A 20,646-nucleotide genomic window follows, 5' to 3' on the forward strand; every position below is an offset into this window, starting at 1 on the left:
ATACACCCATGTGTATCTGGTGAACTCATCCACTATGACCATAGCATATTTCTTCTTTGCAATAGACATGACATTTACTGGACCAAATAGATCAACATGTAGTCGGTGATAAGGCTCAAGAATTGATGATTCAGTCTTGCTCTTGAATGAGGATTTCCTTTATTTAGCCTTCTGACAAGAATCACAAAGGCCATCAGGAGCAAATACTGACTTTGGCAGTCCTCTCACAAGATCTTTCTTGACTAATTCATTTCTATTGTTGAAATTTAAATGAGAAAGTTTCTTGTGCCAATTCCAGCTTTCTTCAATTGATGCTCTACTCATCAGACAGATTGCAGAACCATCAGTACTTGTTGAAAGCTTGGCTTCATAAATGTTACCACGCCTGTATCCTTTCAGAACAACTTTGCCTGTAGATTTACTTACAACTTCACAGTGTTCTTCAAAGAAATCCACATGATAAGCTCTGTCACAGATTTGACTAACACTCAGCAGATTGTGTTTAAGTCCTGAGACTAGAGCTACTTCTTTAATGATGACATTCCCAAGATTGATATTGTCATATCCCAATGTTTTTCCAATGTTGCCATCTCCATAAGAAACACTTGGGCCAGCCTTCTCCACAAAGTCTGATAGCAGGGCTTTATTTCTAGTCATATGTCCTGAACATCCACTGTCCAGAACTAGGATGTTTTTCCTGTTGCCCTGCAATCACAAAGACCACTAATGATTAGTTTTAAGGACCCAGACTTGCTTGGATCCTTTGGCCTTATTAAGTTTGTTAACATTTGCAGCGGATTTAGCATCAGAGTTTATGTTAACATTTTTCTTATCAGAATTTACACTATAAGACTTTGAATCAGAACTTACACTAGAAGGAATAATGATAACTTTCTTTAAAGAAGGTTTTATTTGATAATAATCATAGTATAAACTATGATACTCCTTACAAGTATAAATGGAATGCCATAAACTACCACAATGAAAACAAGGATTTTGTGGCTTATATCTAACAGACTAACTCTTAACTCCTGACTTTGAAGGTAAGGAGTTTATGTTCTTATTCTTCCTGCAAAAAGAAGCCAGATGGTTAGAACTTCCACAGTTATGACACGTTTTTCTAGGAGCATCAGGAACAGGCTTATAATCATTGCTTTTATTCACACCTTCCTTTCCATTCCTATTTTTCCTAGGTGATTTTACCTTATTTGCATACTTAACATCTTTCAGCTTATGCTTAAGCTGCTTCTTTGTCATTAAGCCTACGTTTACTTCAGTTGTCTTTTCCTGTTTTAGTTTGTCAGAAGTTAATTCCTTTTTAACTTCTGATTTCTCAGTATCAGACTTTACAGCTACAAACTTAACAGGTTTTAACTTTGGCTTTTGTTTAACAACTATATGCTTAATATCTACAGTTCCTTTATCATTCTTATCCTCTTCATAACCTAAGCCCTCTTTCCAGTTTTCTCTACTTAACAAATTCTGAGTTGTTCTGCCAGAGTTAGTCCAAGTCCTGATAATCTCTCTTTCTTTTTCTAACTCAGCTTTTAGAGATTCATTCATTTTAAGTAATTCATCCCTAACATAGAAAGCATCATCTCTATCTTTCTGAGTTTGATGGAACATGACTAACTCTTTTTCTAAATAATCATTCCTCTTTTTGCAAGCAAGATTTTCAGAAGTTAATCTTTCACATGTTAAAGTTTGATCTCTATAGCTAATGAACATGGTTTTAAGATATCTTCTCAACTCATTAATATCGTCAGTATGAAAGGCATAAGTAGTTTGAGGTACCTTTAACTCAGCAGCTTCAGAATTGCTTTCAGCACTTGCCATATAAGCATTTGCCATCAAGGTATAATTCTCCTCACTTTCAGAATCTGAGGTGTCTGTCCAGCTTTTGTTCTTTGTGACAAGAGCCTTGCTTTTGTCACTCTTCACTTTCTTGCAATCAGGAGATATGTGGCCTTTCTTACCACAGTTATAGCATTTGACATTTATATAATCTCCTATGTCAGACTTTCCTCCTTTGCCCTCAGATTTTCTGAAATTCTTCTTATCAGAACTTGATCCTTTCCTGGAAAACTTCTTTCCCTTCCTGAACTTCCTGTATGTAATCTTTGTGATTCCTTTCACCATAAGGGCACACAGCTTCATCATCTCTTCATCAGCATCCGTCTCAGGCAAGCTTTCAGATTCTGAGTCATCATCACTATCAGAACTTGATGACTCAGTATCAGACTTTGTGAAGAGAGCTTTACCCTTGTCTTTCCTTGAAGTAGCTGCCTTGGGGGATTCTTCTTCAGCCTTTAGAGCAACTGTCCTTGACTTTCCTCCTTTTCTCTTGCTTCTTTGTTTCATCTCAAGTTCATGAGTCTTGAGAATCCCATAAATTTCATCAAGAGTCGTTTCATCAAGATTATAGTTATCTCTTATTGTTGTTGCCTTCAAATCCCAGCTTTCAGGAAGAGCCAACAGGAATTTAAGGTTTGAATCTTCAAGATCATACTCCTTATCAACCAGTGACAAATCATTCAAGAGTTTGACAAATCTATCATATAAATCAGTCAATGACTCATTAGCCTTTGAGTCAAAGTGTTCATACTCTTGAGTGAGTATTGTCTTCATGTTCTTCTTAATCGTATCAGTTCCCTGACATCTTATTTCCAAGGCATCCCATATCTTCTTTGCAGTCTTGTAGTTTATTACCCTGTTTGACGTTACATTATCAATGGCACTATGCAGTAAGTGTCGTACCTTAGCATCCTTAGCAATTGATGCGATATCTTCAGCAGTGTAGTCACTTTTCTCCTTTGGTACTGACTTTGCTGCTTCACCTGCAACTACAACAGCAAGCTTGGTTGGTTTGTGAGGCCCTTCCTTGATTCTATCAAGATATTCTGGATCTGTAGCTTCCAGAAACATGGTCATCCTCACCTTCCATATGGGATATTCAGATGGTCTCAATATGGGAACTCTAATAGCCTCATATCGGCTATGGATTTGTGTCTTTGGAGGTTCTTCAGTTTTGGTGGGCTTAGTTGGAGTTTCTACTTCAGACATGATTATTTTTGGATCTTAAACTGTTTGTGTGTTAACAGATAGGCTCTGATACCACTTGTTAGGTCACACACACTGTAGAGGGGGGTGAATACAGTGTATAGCACAATCAAATCGAACTTTAATAACTCAAGTAACAGAAAACAAACTTTATTTAAAACAATAAACTTTGTTATAGTATGGAACTGTCCTCTTTCAGTGATGAACAAATATCACGAGAGCTGCTAGGGTTACAATGAATAATCTTCTCGATAATGATAACACTTATAGTGTAAACCCTATGTGTGTGTTTATATACTACATAGTTATAAGATAATCGCTAATTGATATGGAATATAATTCTGCTTCCTAAAATATATCAATCAGATATGTTTTCTTCCAAGTATTCCATTCTTCACGGAATTCCTTCTTCATGCATATCTCTTCTTACGTTTGTCTAGATCTTCTCTTCCTGTAAATTAGCTGTCTTCCTTATCTGAATATTTCCTTTAAGTCCTGATATTATCTTCTGATAAATATCTCCTGAACCTTAAGTACTGATGACTTAAGTTCTGACTTCAGTATAAGTACTGATTTCAGTTAAGTACTGATTTGTCCTGTTTAAGTAAGATCTGAAAATTAAACATAAATCATATTAGACATGACATTATCAAATATATCTAACATTGTTTAGAGTTGTCCCACATCATTTTGGGAGGGGCAAATTGTTAGAACATAAGCAGCCAACGAACTTCATTAGTATGAGGCCTTTTGGGAGTGACCCAAAATAAACCCATGTGGGCTCGACCCACAACGGATAATATCATACTAATGTGGAATTAGGTCTGCTCAATAAAAGCCCAACAAGTGGTATCATATCAGAGCTAAGGGTATAACGGTCCATAACAAGCTCATGTGGGCTCCATAATGGACCTAGAAAGCGACAAATGGACTATCCCGGGATGAGCTTAATGAGGAAGCAAGTGGACCGTCCAGTATGGGTCTGGGGGGAGTAGATAACCAGATGGACTTCTTGTATGTATTAAGGGGAGCCAAATCACAGAATCAGGAGGCAAATCCGATAAGTGTCGAGCCCAATGTGTGAAAGGGTGATTGTTAGGAGTTGTCCCACATCGTTTGTGGGAGGGGCAGATTGATAGTATATGAGCAGTCATATAAGCCCATTAGAATGAGGCATTTTGCGATGTGCCCAAAAATAAATCTGTGCGGACTCGGCCCAAAGATGACAATTTCATATTAATGTGGAATTAGGCATGTTTAGCAAAAGCCCAACATTCATCTCTCTCCGTTTAAAATTCAAAAAAGGTTTTCACTTTTGAAAAATTAAAAAACACGGCTACAAATACGGGACATGGACATTTACATAGATAGTTTATAAGGTAAAGTATGTATAAGGTGACGTGTATATGCACATTGTCAAATAAATAATATCATGTAGAAATTATTTGATATATGAATGTATTAATATGTGATTATGATAATTTTAAAAGTTCATTCTTTCTGAAATAAAAATGAAAAGAAAAGGACCTTATATAAAATAACACAAATGAAGTATTACATTTTTATATTTTTTTTACCGTTATTACATAACCAAACCAAACTAAACGTACCCGGTATATCCCGCAAAAGCAGGGTCTGGGGAGGGTATGATGTACACAGCCATCCCCCCATTCAAAAGAATGAATAGGTTGTTTTCCAAAAGACCCACAGATTGTGTGTGAACATGTGTAAATATGGAATATAACTATAAAAAAAGATACAATACATAATACCGAATAGTGACTGTTTATAGTCACTTTTATCTCACATAAAATCTTTTGATATCTTCAACTTAATCTTTCTTAAGAACACTCGCAGAACTTCTGCCTTGTAAATCAAATGACTTCCTGTTCAAAAAGACAAGACATTCGATCTACCAAAAAATGATTAGTGTCAAAAATGTATAAAACCCGGAATACAATAATAATAGAATTAAACACATTAACAGAATAAAAATAAATGAATAAATTGACACTATATGCTACTAATACATCAAAATACAAGATCAATATATCCTATAAGTTAATTAACCACTCTAATTCGACGCCTCAAAGTCCTTCTATCTAATAACATATCTCCTCGAAGGTTTTAAAAAATAAAAATATAACTAAAGTATGTTTTCCCAAGTTCTTCTCGGTTTTCCTTTCCTTCTTGCACCCGACAACACTAAACCTTCAACTTTACTCACTATGGCCGATATATGTCTCCTCCGTACATATCCAAACCATCGTAGTCTACCTTCCCTTATTTTTTTTTATTATAGATACAACTCGTAATTGCCTTCTGAAAAAAATCAATCGGCAATCTATCTAACGGCGCAACCACAAATCCAGCGCAACATCCTCATTTCTGCTACATCTAATCGTTGTTCTTGGGCCTTCTTTACCGCTTAACATTCCGCCTCATACAACAAAGCTGGTATAATCGCTATTCGATAAAATCTTCTTTTTAATTTTATTATAATTTTTTTTATCACACAATACACATGAAGCAACCCTGCACTTTAACCATCCGGATTAGATATGATGAATAACATTCACATTTATCTTATCATCTTTATGAATCATAAATCCCAAATACTTAAAACTTTCTTTCCAAACTAATAAATACTCTCTGATTCTAACATCAACCCCCTTTTCATCCAGTTCGTTACTAAAATAACACCACACCACACCTACTCCGTTTTTAAAGACAAATTTGTTGGCAAAAAAAAATTCTTAAAGTTAATTTTGTAATAACCCTAAACTTACGGGGAGCTTTCAGTAATAAAACCACTTATAATATCGTATATAAACAGTCCCAAACACACCCTCTCCACAAATAATACTCCAATCAACCACTCGTCGATAAGTCTCCAATTTTCAGATCGGAAAAAATGAACGACGTCGATGTCTCCCGTCAGATCCAGCAGATGGTCCGATTTATCAGGCAAGAAGCCGAAGAGAAGGCCAATGAGATCTCTGTTTCCGCTGAAGAGGTACAACATTTTTTAATTATATTAATTAATTATGCCTAATTATGTGTTTTTATAGTGTAGTGTGTGTAATTGTGTAGGAATTCAATATCGAGAAGTTGCAAATAGTTGAAGCGGAGAAGAAGAAGATCAGGCAGGAGTATGAGCGGAAGGAGAAGCAAGTCGATGTTCGTAAAAAGATGTATGTGTATTTATGCGTATTTGATTTATTGCGGATGGATAAGTAACTTGATGTGCGTATTTTGATTTGTTTTACTTAGTTTGGTCCCCATAATGTGAGTGGCGGATGTTTTTCTGTTGTCTTAAGTTTACGGAATGTGAAAACAGCCTTGAGTAAAAATGTCTGTTATCTTAAGTTTACGGGAAGTGAAAACATGCTTTAGTGAAAATAATGTGAGGTTATGAAGGGGGAGAGAGATTTGTGTAGTCAATTTAAGTCGAAATTGACATGGCCAGAGTGTTGTATACCATGGTTCTGGAACATTTTCACACAGAAATAGTGAGTTTTACTTGAAAGTAAACTTAGCTTTGTATATTGTAAAATTACCTGACAATGAAGTTGCTACATAATTAGTTGAAATAAAGTGAAAGATCTTAATGAGGATAGTTCAGATGAAGACATTATGACTCCTTTTTGTCTAAAACGGAACATAGTTTTTTGAACATTGTGACAAAATTACTGAGTACAATTTCGTCCTTCTTAGGACTCCCATGTTAAATAAATAATTCTTTTGTGTTCTCTTCTCAATTAGTTTGATCACTATTTGATTTAATATGTTCTTTCCACTATATGTTAAATGTTTTAGATCTATGCTATACAGTATTTTTCACTTCTGTTGTATGGTCTTGTATCTGTTTTATTTGTTGAATTTTTTGTTGCTGGTTTCATATGTGTTGTTGTGCATATATTTATATAGTTTGTAAAACAAACCTAGGGCAGACTAATTACACAGTTTGTTCTATTGAACAGATTTCGTCCAACTGTTATGGATAGTGTCGTAAATAACGCGCGAAAACTTAATGTGCCAATTGCTCAAGTAGCAACGCTTTTGGGTCAGCCAACTGTAAACCCTAACGCGCCTTGTGCTCAAGGAGTAAAGGTTGTGGGTCACTCACATGTAAATCCTAAGTCGGTTGATCTAACAGTTGTAGGTCAATTGGCCGTGTGTGCTCAAGGAGCAACATTTGAGGGTCAACAGGCTGTAAACCTTAACCCTTCGGGTGCTCAAGAGCTGGGTGTAAACCCTGACGCACCAGGTGTTCAAGTAGCAACAGTTTTGGGTCAGCCTACTGTAAACCCTAATGCGCCTTATGCTCAAGGAGCAAAGGTTGTGGTTCACTCACTGGTAAACCCCAGTGTGTCGGTTGATCTAACAGTTTTAGGTCGATTGGCCGTGTGTGCTCAAGGAGCAACATTTGAGGGTCAGCAGCCTGTAAACCTTAACCCTTCAGGTGCTCAAGGAGCAATGGTTTTGGGGCAGCAGGCCGTGAACCCTGACCCATTGGGTGCTCATGGAGCAATGATTGTGGGTACGGTAGAACCCAACCTATCGGGTGCTCAGGGAGCAATGATTGTGGGTCATCATGCTGTAAACCCTGACACAATAAGTGTTCAACAAGCAACTGTTGTGGGTGATATAAATCCTAGCTCATACGATGCTTGTGAAGCAACGATTGTGGGCCAGCAAGCTCCTTGTATGCTACATATTTCTCAGGTTTATCCAGTTGTGCCCACAACTTTAGTTCTTTCGAACCATGCTGAGAAACCGGAGAAGTTTGATGGCTCGAACTTCACATGTTGGCAACAAAAGATGTTGTTTTATTTGACCACGTTGAACTTGTCGCGATTCATAAAAGAGGAGGGACCCGCTGCTAAAAGCAGCCAACAAACTCAGATGGTTGTTGATGCTTGGAATAATTCTGATTATCTTTGTAAGAATTATGTTTTGAATTGCCTTGTTGACTCGCTATACGATATGTATAGCTCAAAAAAGACATCAAAGGAACTATGGGATTCCTTGGACCATTATTATGGAACTAAGTATGCTGGTGCAAAGATATGTATTGTGGGCCAGTTCTTGGACTACAAGATGGTGGATTCCAAGACTGTGATTAGTCAAGTTCAAGAGCTTCAAGTGATCATTCATGAAATTCATGCTAAAGGAATGGTCATGTGTGAGTCTTTTCAGGTAGCTGCTATTATTGAGAAGTTGCCTTATGGATGGATTGAATTTAAGAATCGCCTCAAGCATAAGCGAAATGAGATGAGTATGGAGGAATTGATTCTTAGGCTTCACATCGAAGAGAATAACAAAAGATCTAGAAATAATTTTAGTGTAGTTTTTAAGGAAAATATTGTCAAGAAAGGTTGCGGTATCAAGCTCAAGAAGAAAAATACGGGAAAAGTGGCTAACAATGTTGAGAAAGGATCTAAGATGGGTCCAAAAGGTAAAATTTGGAGGACTCGGAATTTCCAAAGAAAGTGTTTCAACTTCGAGAAACTTCCAAAGAAGTGAAGAAGAGAAGCTAACATGGTGGAAGAGATTACAGAATACTCTAATCTATAGGCACACACTCTCTTAAAGTGAATCAAGTTAAGTCGAGCTGTGGTGGGGTTTAAAACATATGTTTCGCAAGAACCAATCTGGTTTTTTTAATAAATACGTAATTCATCCTCTTTTTGAGTTTCTTATATTGAAAGTGATTTTGATTAAGTTTGATGTGTTTGTTAGCAGTTGCTATGGAACTCGTGGGATAATAAGCTTAAAGTCTTAACGACAAAATATGATTGGAATAAAATTAATCTCTTTTGCATGTGATTTGAATGAAATGAATATCTTTTGCTTATATGCTCGTGGGTCTCAATTCTTAATTAATGGAATGCTAGATTTTGATACAAGGCGTAGAATTAAATAAATTAAAACCGAAGCTACATAGAAATAGTGTGAATGACAAGTGTTGTACTTGCAGAGGTAACATGAATTCCGTTATTATCTCATGTCCAAATGAATATCACCGACATTCAAATTTAATACATAGAAGAATATACGTAAAAATGATGTTTTTACTTTTCTGGATCATGAAACGTTGTATTCCAATGTATATATACTTAAAAGTAAAGAGGAAGTTGTTGAGAAGTTCTCTTTAGAGAAGTTTTCTTTCAATAAGTGGTAAGTTAGAAGTTCGATAATGAATCGAACAAGAAAGGAGTGATTTTGGTAGGAAATGTCAAACCATTCAAAATAAATTTTGTTATTGTTTGTGTGGTAATTGCACTCAACTCGCAATTAAATAGAGTGTATAATTGGAAAAATCAAGAGGAGGATGACCGCTTTATTGATAAGTTTAGAACTACCATAAAATGTGTGGGTAAGAGTCATCGTGACACCGAACTACCTTTGAAATTAAAAAATTTATAATAAGCACATGAAGCTCCTTATCTTATGAATTGTTCAAAAGAGTGAGACTTATATTTTAGTGTGGGGTATCTTGCGAAGGTCTTTGTTCCTACACTAAAAAATGTGGAAATAGGACCATAGGTAGTTGATTCATATTGATATATTCAGAAAATTAGTGGTACTATTAGAAGTGATTTTACTTAATTTGGTGTCAATATTTCAAGGTATTGAGGCCTTTATATATTGGATTTTGTTGTCTCGGGTGAAATTCATGATCAGTTTCTTTTCTTTAGTATCAGCACTCAAGGATAAGTATATAAATAAAATGAGAAAGTTGTCTTTTTCCTTGAGTTGTGGAAACTGGCTTAAAAATAAGTACATAAAAAAGTGAAAACATGAAGGGGGCTCATGTATTCATTTTCAATCTAATCTATCAGTACCGTTTATATTTCTATTTGGAAGTAAGTGAACTCTATATAGTGTTGCATTACAATAATATTTGAATTACATTAAAAGAAAATGTTTTGAAAAATAAATGGCATAGACTAGTGGTTGTACAAAGATAGCCTATGAAAACAAATTCTAGGCCTATTTGGCATGGGCTTATAAGTCGGCGGGCTTATAAGTCGAGCCGACTTATAAGTCCGTAACAGCTAATCGAGTAGTGTTTGTCGACTTAGACCTAACTTATAAGTTCAATTTAGAGCTGATAAGTTGAATGTTAGTAGTTACGTACTTTTTTCTCAATTTAATTTGATTTTTTTGTTTTTTATTAACTTTAGTTTAGAAAAAAATATGTTTTTAAATGTTAATCTAATTTAAAATTCACGAATTAAGATAATTATATTAAAAATTATAAATTTTAGTTCATTTAAGTAAAAAAATTCTGACTTTTAAGTAAAATTATTAAAACACCTATATAATCTATAAAGATTAATCTACTTATTAGTTGCAAGACACTTACTCATTTTAAGTAATAAGTTACTGATTTTAAGATTTTCCAAATGGGCACTTTATGACACACCCTGATACTTTGCAAATTGCAAAACATCAGGATACTTATCTAGTTGTAGCCATATGATAGTCCTGATGACTACATTTTAAGTTATTTTGAAGATAATTAACATTGAAATGTTTTTTGCAATCCAAATTTTGTTACCTATTTTTTGTACTACTCTATGTAGTAGATGAGATGGCATATGAACCCCTTCAAGGTATTTGATATACAACTTACGTTTTTTTTTTTAAAAATTCGTCCCAACATTATATATTCAGTGTTTTTTAGCTTCAATAAATTAATAATCCTGATTAATTAATTAATAAAATTAATTAGTACCGAGATTATTCATGTATAGGGGTTTAGCTGTACTTGCTAAAAAGGAAGTAGCTTAGCTGTTTCACCCTACATTATGACAATGCGATATTTTTTAAGCTTTAATGGATCATGCTTCATACATAAGAAACTATGTGCTTAGCGTATTATAAATTAAAATTAAAAGCTTTGGACATATTTACTCTTCGTATAAATAATTCACATAATCTGATTATATTTTATGTTCTAGTGAGTATTCTATGCAGCTTAATGCTTCTCGTATCAAGGTTCTCCAAGCACAAGATGACTTGGTTAATGCCATGAAGGAGGCAGCATCACAGGAGCTCTTGAAAGTGAGCCACCATGACTCGCACCACCACCACTTACATCTCCACCATGATTATCAAGGACTCATGAAAGCTCTTGTAGTACAGGTAATATGACCTCAATTCTTCCCTTAAAGAGACATGTTTAAGATCACCGGAAAATCTGCAAAAATTGTGAAATGAGTTATCTTTTAGCAACCTATGTTCGAAAATTATGTAAATTTAGATGGACGTAGTAGTGCCTTGATAAATTGATAATCGATTAAGTAATAACCTCAGGTAAATTGATAATTGATAAATTAATAACCTCAGTTGAATTGATAATTGATAAATTAATAACCTCAGGGAATTCATATTTTTTCTGAGTCGCAACATAAGAGTTACCGGTTGTTTTTTGAATCAATTAAGTTATTAAATAAGGTTTTCTGGTCCCTACTATTCATTAAAGAAATTTAACGGTACTTGTTAGGTATTACCTATCATTGTCATACTACTCTCTTTTAGAATAAATGTTATGTCTTTTTAAACATACGGTGAAAGTAATTTTCGTTTATGTTGAGTTTACCTAATGAAGCTGGAGTTGTCATAAGCCCAATTATTTAGCTAGTGTAGGTCTATATATATCTTCAAAAAATTCCTTTTACTCTGGGTTTGGAGTTATTTAAGTTGCTAGTCTATTAAGCTAGCGCATATATGGTTGTGAAGCATTTGTTAACTGCTCCTTGATTTTCGAAGTTTATCACGTCCCTTGCTCCTAGTAATATCTATCTATATTTCAGTGTTTACTCAGATTAAAAGAGCCTGCAGTTCTGTTGCGCTGTCGTAAAGATGATATCAAGATGTTGGAGTCTGTTTTGGATTCAGCAAAGGAGGAATATGCAAAAAAAGCTAAAGTTCATCAGCCTGAGATTATTGTTGATGATGTCCACCTCCCACCATCTCCTTCAACTCATGGTCCTTCGTGGTATATATGCATTATAGACAACTAAGTAGCTTACTAACGGCACATGGCTAGTCATTTGTGCTTTTTTTTATTGTCTCATCATGTTCGTTTTTATCTGGGCATAGTTTGACATTCTAAAATATTAAGAATACATTTCAATGTTTTTTCCTGGTGATATGTTTAGCTCTGGAGGTATTGTGATGGCTTCAAGAGATGGAAAAATTGTAATCGAAAACACCCTTGATGCTAGATTGGATGTTCTGTTCCGCAGTAAACTTCCTGAGGTAGTTATGTCAACTTGGTACTGTCATATCTTCAGAAACATGTCATATCTTCAGAAACTTTCTGGAGATTAAATTAGTTTTTACTTATTTGCATTAGTAAATTTCTTGTTTCTTCACTATATTTTGTCATGGATAGGCTACTGGAGAAATTTCTTGTGTTGATATTTACGGTCTACATTTTCCATCTATTCTTGTTATTGCAGATTCGCAAGCACCTTTTCGGTCAGATTGCTGCATGATGATTTGACATACGTGTATGTATGAAACTGTTTGCTAAAGCTGTCAAAATGCTTAATTGCTGTTGTTTATAAGCCTGGTAATGAGGGATTTTAGCTATATGTCGGCCACAGAATCTCATCTTAGTTATTGGTCATGTATATCAAACTTCATTTTTCTTAAAATGCTTTCATTTGTTGTCGAATATGGTTTGTACATTTTGCGCTCCAACACCCTAGGAGCGGGATATCTGGGTATTGTATTGTTTGATTTCTTTTGGTTTGGATAAGACTGGCATAGCAGAACACTCAATTTTTGTGAGTAATAATAGTATGTAATAAAGTCCAGCTAAACCTGTTGATGCAGATCAGCCTATCACAATGGGTGAATGTATCATAAACTTGCTGGTGAACAGCTTTCTGTACGTTTGGACCATGACTGCAATTTATTCAATGGTTGCAAAAATAAAACATTATGTAGCTTACATCGGAAGTGTGGGTGCAACACAGGAAATTTCTTTCCTAGGCACGAAAGTCTTGCAAATACGGTTGAAGTGCAAATATGTTTGTGTTTGGGGTTTGGTTTGCATTGGATTTACTTATCAAATTCAAAATTCAAGGGTGCATTTGGATGGTGGGTGGGAATCGGGTTCGGGAATGGGGTAAATGGATTGGGAATGGGAATGGGAATGGTATGAAACCATAAGGGGCGGGGATGGTATGATTTACCCACATTGAAGGAACGGGATTCTCATTTCATATAGCAAAATTACTAATCCAAATATTAATGCATGAAATTGTGGTTCCGATTTTCGTTAAGCGGGCTCCTTTAGCTGCCATCCCCCAAGTGTTTCTATACTCCTTTTTCCGTCGTTCTTTCGCTGGTGGTTGTCTTGCTATTGGTAATGCATTCTCACACATCGATTTTAAATCGTTAGTTTGCTAATTATATCCCAAGTTCATTTCAAACTGCTCAATATATCAAAGTACAAGATCATTTGGCATGTGTTTATTTAGATAAGAATCATGAAGTAATTACCAATTTACCATTCATTACAAAACTTTTGCGTACCGTCGTATGAAACTCTGAAAAATGATAAACATTGCTGATTAGCACAAATGTTAGTGCTAGAATATTACAGTTGTTTTTTCTTAATAAAATATGGGTGATGACATGACCTCTGTTATTTAACATTCCAATTTACGTGCGAATCTTTGTACTAATAGCAAATGAAGACACCTATATTAATTAAAATTTCTCTTTTAATTTCATTCATGAAATATTAAAAGCTTCTTTCAAAAATTTGTTTTTTTATGTCAACATTTATTATCATTAATTTGAAAAGAATTGGTAAGTTTATTTTTTTTTTGGTTTAATTGAAAGTAACGAAAAGAAACTAGACTTATATGTGAGCATTTTTTATTCTGAAAAAAAATAAAAGAAAAGGAAGTAAACATTATTAGCCATTTCAAAACTTGAAGAATAAGGAAATTATGTAACCTGCTAGGTATTCGGAATTTGTTTATAAACCTTTTACGAATGATGTGACAAATTTTTTGGCATGATTTAATTTGTTAACGTGTGTATATTTATAAACAATTTTGGGAAAGTTAGCAATTTCATGTTCAAATCTAGCACAAAAGAAATTAGGTGAGGGGGCAGTAATAAGGTAAAAAAATGAGTAGGCTAAGGAAACGACCTAGGAATCATCGTTGTTAGTTAACCGTTGAATCGTAAGCCAATAAGACACCCTCTCATACATTAACGGGGTCACTCATTCCAAACGAGTTCACCCTTTCGCATCCTCGACGAGTCCGCCACTTCTCCTCACCTATACACCCTCTCTATCCTATATAAAAAACCCTCTTAGACATTTCATCAAACACCTTGTCTGCACTCTAAATCTTCAACTCTCTTCCTCATTTTTCTCTCCATGGAAGCCTCTGCTGCTGTCTCTCGCATAGGCCTCGCAGGCCTTGCTGTAATGGGTCAAAACCTAGCCCTCAACATCGCTGAAAAAGGGTTCCCAATCTCTGTTTACAATCGAACTATCTCGAAAGTTGATGAGACAGTAGATCGAGCTCAGAATGAAGGTCAACTACCTCTGACTGGGCATTACAATCCCAAAGATTTCGTGTTGTCTTTGAAAAAACCCAGATCTGTTATCATCTTGGTTAAGGCTGGAGCTCCTGTTGACCAAACAATTGAGGCTTTATCAGCTCATATGGAGCCTGGTGATACTATAATTGATGGTGGGAATGAGTGGTACGAGAATACGGAGAGGAGGATCATTGAAGCTAAGAGTAATGGGTTGCTTTATTTGGGGATGGGGGTTTCTGGTGGTGAAGAGGGTGCAAGAAATGGACCTTCTTTGATGCCTGGTGGGTCCCAACAGGCTTATGGGAATGTTCAGGATATTATGGAGAAAGTGGCTGCTCAGGTGGAGGATGGGCCCTGTGTTACGTATATTGGCGAAGGGGGGTCGGGGAATTTTGTTAAGATGGTTCATAATGGGATTGAGTATGGAGATATGCAGTTGATTTCAGAGGCGTATGATGTGTTGAAGAATGTTGGGGGGTTGAGTAATGAGGAGCTTGCGGAGATTTTTGATGAGTGGAATAGGGGGGAGTTGGAGAGTTTTTTGATTGAGATTACCGCTGATATTTTTAAGGTTAAGGATGAGGGTGGGGAAGGAGAGTTGGTTGATAAGGTTTTGGATAAGACGGGGATGAAAGGGACTGGGAAGTGGACGGTTCAGCAGGCAGCGGAGTTGTCTGTAGCTGTTCCGACAATTGCTGCTTCTTTGGATGGGAGGTTCTTGAGTGGGTTGAAGGAGGAGAGGGAGGCTGCTTCTGAGGTTTATAGTGGGATTGTAGGAGTGAAGAGTTCGGTTGATAAGAAGAGGTTGATTGATGATGTGAGGCAGGCGTTGTATGCTTCTAAAATTTGTAGTTATGCGCAAGGGATGAATTTGTTGAGGGCGAAGAGTGATGAGAAGGGTTGGAATTTGAATTTCGGGGAATTGGCTAGGATTTGGAAAGGTGGGTGTATTATTAGAGCTGTGTTTTTGGATAGGATTAAGATTGCGTATCAGAGGAACCCTAATTTAGCTAGCTTGTTGGTGGATCCTGACTTTGCTAGGGAGATGGTGCAGAGGGAGAAGGCCTGGAGGAGAGTTGTGGGTTTGGCTATTGCTGCTGGGGTTAGCATTCCAGGAATGTGTGCTAGTCTTTCGTATTTTGACACCTATAGGCGTGCCAGACTTCCTGCTAACCTTGTTCAAGCTCAGAGGGATTTGTTCGGGGCACATACCTATGAGAGGGTTGATCGTCCTGGAGCATTTCATACGGAGTGGACAAAGCTTGCTCGCAAGAGTGGTAGCAGGGTTGCTGCACTCAAATGAGGACTCCTTGTATCATCAGTTAGTTGCGTATTGCCCAAAGTTTTTGATGTTTCAATCTGAATTTGAATTTCATAACATGTTGAGGATATCCTTCTTTTAGGAATGACAATTGTTGTTTTGCCTCACTGTGTTAGCTTCTGTTTTAATAAGTGGTGCATGTTTTATGAGGAATTACATGCGTTTGATATATGCAGATGTTAGTTCCATTGTTGTCCATCACATGATCTTTGAAAACCCTTTTAACAAACTTATCAGCATTGCTTTTGTATTGATCTGTTTTTGATAATAGCACGAGGGACAGCAATGTCAAGAACCCAATTTTTGAAAGTAATGCTATGATTGTTGTTCTATAAAATATTAAGCACACAATGTCCTTTTGGTACCCTTTTCTCTTTTGTCAACCTAAGGAATATTGGTACCCTATTTGGCCACATATCTTCGTTCAATGAACTTTGCAAGTGGTTTTTGTAGTTTTTGTAAGAACCCTGATTTTTGTAATATTTTAAAACTTCTGTGAATAGTAACATGAGCTGATCAAGTAATACGTATGGGGATCATCATAAAATGAATAGTGGAATTTTGAGAATCCGAGATCATTCTTGTTTATCGAGGAAAATAAGTGAATGTAAAAGCCGACAGAATTCGAAGATTCACGATTATACTACGTGTTTTCGTATCCGTAAAGAATGGCGTAGAACCGGGAATACTACGTGAAATAAATAATATATCAAGGTGTTTCTATGATCAAGAGAAGGAATGGAATTGGTTATAGGATTATAAGCGATAAAAGAAATCGCTACGAAACAAGTCGTTATACGTGGAAACTATCGGAATGGAACGACGATTGCGTTTACGATAAATAAACGAATGAGAAATTAAATATCATGCAAGTTGGCCATGCATAAACAAGTCCTAACTAGTAGTTAGGAGTGTAACTAGATGATTATAAGTTAACTAGAATAGTTAGTGGAATAGTGTTGAATAGTGATGGGAGACAAACAAGTACACAAGCCATACTTCTCCATTTTCTCACTTCACCACACAATTAAACCAACTCATACCTTTGCCAAATTATTGTCAAATCTGCTGCATACATCCCATATACTCATTATACACTCCCACACTTTAGCCACAAAAGAAAACAACCTCTTTTCCCTCACTTAAAGCTCTCCCATTTTTCATTCCAGCAGTTCGGGTTTTCTGAGTAAGGGAGAAAGAAAAATTCATAACTCAAAATATACTCATTCAAATATCATGAAATTTTTACCATAGCTTCTCTATATCATGAATAAGTTTCGTACCAAATTTCAGCCTCAAATTATTTTTTTTCAATTTTATAAAAATGTTTGAATGAGGTGCTGAAAGGTAACTCCAAAATTCTAACTTGTTTCTTGGTTTTGTTTCTTAAGGATCTAGCCCTTCTAAGTATTTTCTAAGCAAATCAAGCCTCAATCATCCTAGCACTAACCTTCCTAGTATCCAAGAAGGTATAACTTTCAACCCTTTAAGGTTTTATGGTTGGATTTAAGAGTTATGTTTGTTGTAGTGTTAAGATCCAAATGATTGTGTTTGTTTGAGTTTGTATTGATTATGTTCTTACTAAAGGCTTGAGATGTTGAGTTGTAATCCATGTATGTGGTACTAGATAGATCATATAAGGTGTATGTGGGTGGATCTTGAGAAGTACTTGTGTTTATGATGGTTATAGGTAGTGATTGTGTTAAGATCAAGTAGTAGAAATTGAGTTTTGGAATTTTTGCACTTGATCTGTTTTCTGCAGGACATTCGGCCATGAAAATAGTTAAAATTTGAAAACCACTGGCCATGACTAGATAGATCTTGTTTTGCAGTTTCTATACATGTGTAGATCATCATGAGGAGATTTACGGTTTAGGAGTTATGGTCGTTTTAGTGTAAAACATTTCTGCGATTAGCCAACTGCACTTAAGTCCACTTGCATGGTGATTTTGAAGGACTTAAAATAATTTCGAGATTCTGGAAAAATTATGGAAAATGGATATGACAGTAGAGAAGACTGTTTAAAAAGAATTTTGAGAAAATATTAATTTTTCGATTTTATAAAAATGTTTTGGTAAAGCAAGCGCAAGCGAGAAACGCATAAAAACCTAGTTTTGACGCGCGTTTTCTCACGTTCGAGCTTAAAACTCGAAATGGACTTTCTAAAGCGACCGATCGATTTCAAAACTCGAGCATGTTATAAAGTGAGAATATAAGTGTTGAGAATGTGACGATCGGAGATTCGTTATACTTGAGTAGTTGCGAAAGTTGCTTAATAAAAGCGAGATGTTAATCGCGTACTAACTTAGACCGTTGGTTCTTGTTTATAGATCGCCAACCAAACACCAGAGACCATACCACTTCGATTATTCGAGGCAAGTTTTCGAAACCCTATCTCATACTATCCATGCTATATATATACTGTTGTGATATTGATGTCATGATTTACAGTTCAAATATATATGCTTGCCTATGATATCAATGCATACGAATTATGCGATTGTTTACGAAAACAAATTTCGTTTTACACGAGTATGAGAAATTGAAACGTATTTCAAATATAATATATGATAATGAGAGTCGGGGATATTTTAATAACGATTTAATTCCGGAGAGAGCCGGACGCGAAAGATTTCTATTTCGATAAACAAAGTACGTTCGCGTAATATATATATCAAGCGAACGATTGAGATTTTGACTTAAACTTCGAGAAATATTGGTTTATTCATTTAAGGGACACCCTTACTTGTTTGATTATTTTATAAAGCGATACTTAAGGGTTTATTAAATATCCAGAAAGTATTTAAAAATATACTGAATAGTTTATAAATCATTTCACGTTATTTAATAAAGATTTAACTATTCAAAGAGCAATTATAGGATACCAAATCATGTTTTGATTATTTGATTAAGGTGTCTCCATTCGTTGGACCTTATTCAGAAATATTTTGTATTTAAGGTTTTTTATTAATTCATTGAACCTTAATTAGAAATACTTTGTACTTAAGATTTTATCAATTCATTAAACCATATTCAGAGATATTTTATATATAAGGTTTTTATTAATTCATTGAACCTTATACAGAGATGTTTTATTTATAAGATTTTATCAATTCATTGAATCCCTCTTAAATTATTATGAGACCTTAGATATTTAATATCTTTGGACTTCTAAAAACTTATTTAAAAATAGACATAGTTCCCAAAGGTACTTTCTAAATTATTCAAAACTCTTGAAAGAGATTAATCATTTGAAACGTATCAAAACCTTAGGGAACTTAGTCTAGAAGCGTAAGAGTTTTGCTTTCTCGTTCAATAAAGAACAAGTGAGTAATATATGTGGCACCCTACTACAGATAGGGATTTGAAAATGATTTTAAATTCAAAACTTCGACAACTCCCAAAGATCAATTGAGTTAAAAGTGATGAATAAATCATCTTATTTAAGGTCAACTTTAAACGACCTATTCCTTCGAAAAAGGATTTTGAGCAAAAGATATAATTGTCTTGGGACTGGAATGTGGCTTGCCCGGCACAGAGTGGTATCGTACAGTGACCAGGTGCGGAGTGGCGCATTATGCAAGCGCGGAGTGGCGCATTGTACGGTTATATGGTCTATGTGACCATTGACTTTCGGACTTGCACGACAATGGGCAACCACCGTGTAGTGTCTTGATGAGCCCAAAGGCGGCTAGGTTTGTATTCCTTCTACTAGTAGAGAAAATTTCGTATTCGGCTGATCATCGATACGTGGTTTATTCCAGTATAGTCCCTTTCTTCCATTTTGGAAAAACTGTTGTGAAATATACAACAGAGAGCCGATAAGGCTGAGTTTTAAACAAGGATATTGATGATTATATATCAAATCCATTTGAGAAATCTGCCAATAAGGCTGAGTTTTAAATTGGGATGTTGATGAATATATATCACACCCATTTGAGAATTTTGGTTCGAGTAACATCTTGAGATTTTGAGATAAAATGAGTACGAGTATAAAATGATTTTGAGAAAGAGATGAATACAAGTATCCAGTGGATATACTATTGTAGTTGATTTTAAGAATATTATAAATTTGACAAGCATATAAACTTTCAGAACGCTTTGGAGATACAAAGTATAATTATTATTTTTATTTATCCTTACATACTTAATTACGGGGATATATACCTTGCTGAGCTATAATGCTCGCTTTTATATATCATATCACAACAGACTACCAGCATGGATCGGACCAGGACTGCTGTCCGTAGGCGGGTAAGGAATGCTCGTGAGTTTTGTAGGCTTTTTGTGCGTCAGCCCCGTCAGGTAGATAAGTGGAGATGATTTATTTGATACTGTTTCCAAGCATATAACCTGTGTGTGTGAGTTTGAATAAAAGGTCGAGTAATATTGTGAAAAGAGAATTATTTAATTAATAAGTGATCGTAACAACCCGAATTCACGACCTTGGATTTGGGGTGTTACAGTTTTCATGTTTTATTTTAAATAATTTATTCTACAAAATATTGTTAAGACTAGTTTCTGCTATTATAGATTATTGGATGCTTACATGACTAGTGCAACGGGCTTTATTAGTTCTGTAAAACTGCCAAGGTAATGATTACTCCATAAATTTGATATTAGGAGCATAGTTATACATGTCCTTGATGCTAAGGTAACTTGAGAAGCATGAA

At 35.4% G+C, this 20,646-nt stretch overlaps 2 protein-coding genes across 2 annotated transcripts; both read left to right on the forward strand.

The window, feature by feature from the left end:
• The first annotated feature begins 5,908 nt into the window (after positions 1-5,908).
• Positions 5,909-13,036, forward strand: LOC141677274 (V-type proton ATPase subunit E-like). Its single transcript, XM_074483125.1, has 6 exons — positions 5,909-6,076; positions 6,154-6,254; positions 11,034-11,217; positions 11,889-12,073; positions 12,237-12,336; positions 12,540-13,036. The coding sequence occupies exons 1-6, from the start codon at positions 5,975-5,977 to the stop codon at positions 12,573-12,575; spliced, it is 708 nt and encodes a 235-aa protein (XP_074339226.1). The 5' UTR covers positions 5,909-5,974; the 3' UTR covers positions 12,576-13,036.
• Positions 13,037-14,267: 1,231 nt separating this feature from the next.
• Positions 14,268-16,171, forward strand: LOC141676903 (6-phosphogluconate dehydrogenase, decarboxylating 3, chloroplastic-like). Its single transcript, XM_074482625.1, has one exon. The coding sequence runs from the start codon at positions 14,486-14,488 to the stop codon at positions 15,953-15,955; it is 1,470 nt and encodes a 489-aa protein (XP_074338726.1). The 5' UTR covers positions 14,268-14,485; the 3' UTR covers positions 15,956-16,171.
• The last annotated feature ends 4,475 nt before the right edge of the window (positions 16,172-20,646 follow it).

Source organism: Apium graveolens, chromosome 8, assembly GCF_009905375.1.
Source record: "Apium graveolens cultivar Ventura chromosome 8, ASM990537v1, whole genome shotgun sequence".
Classification (NCBI taxonomy): Eukaryota; Viridiplantae; Streptophyta; class Magnoliopsida; order Apiales; family Apiaceae; genus Apium; species Apium graveolens.

Excerpts from the sequence above, each read along its gene's own strand:
- LOC141677274 (XM_074483125.1), top strand. The coding sequence starts at position 5,975 with ATGAACGACGTCGATGTCTCCCGTCAGATCCAGCAGATGGTCCGATTT. Across the intron at positions 11,218-11,888 it reads TGAAAGCTCTTGTAGTACAG|TGTTTACTCAGATTAAAAGA; the intron begins GTAATATGACCT and ends TCTATATTTCAG. Across the intron at positions 12,337-12,539 it reads TCCGCAGTAAACTTCCTGAG|ATTCGCAAGCACCTTTTCGG; the intron begins GTAGTTATGTCA and ends TTGTTATTGCAG.
- LOC141676903 (XM_074482625.1), top strand. The coding sequence starts at position 14,486 with ATGGAAGCCTCTGCTGCTGTCTCTCGCATAGGCCTCGCAGGCCTTGCT.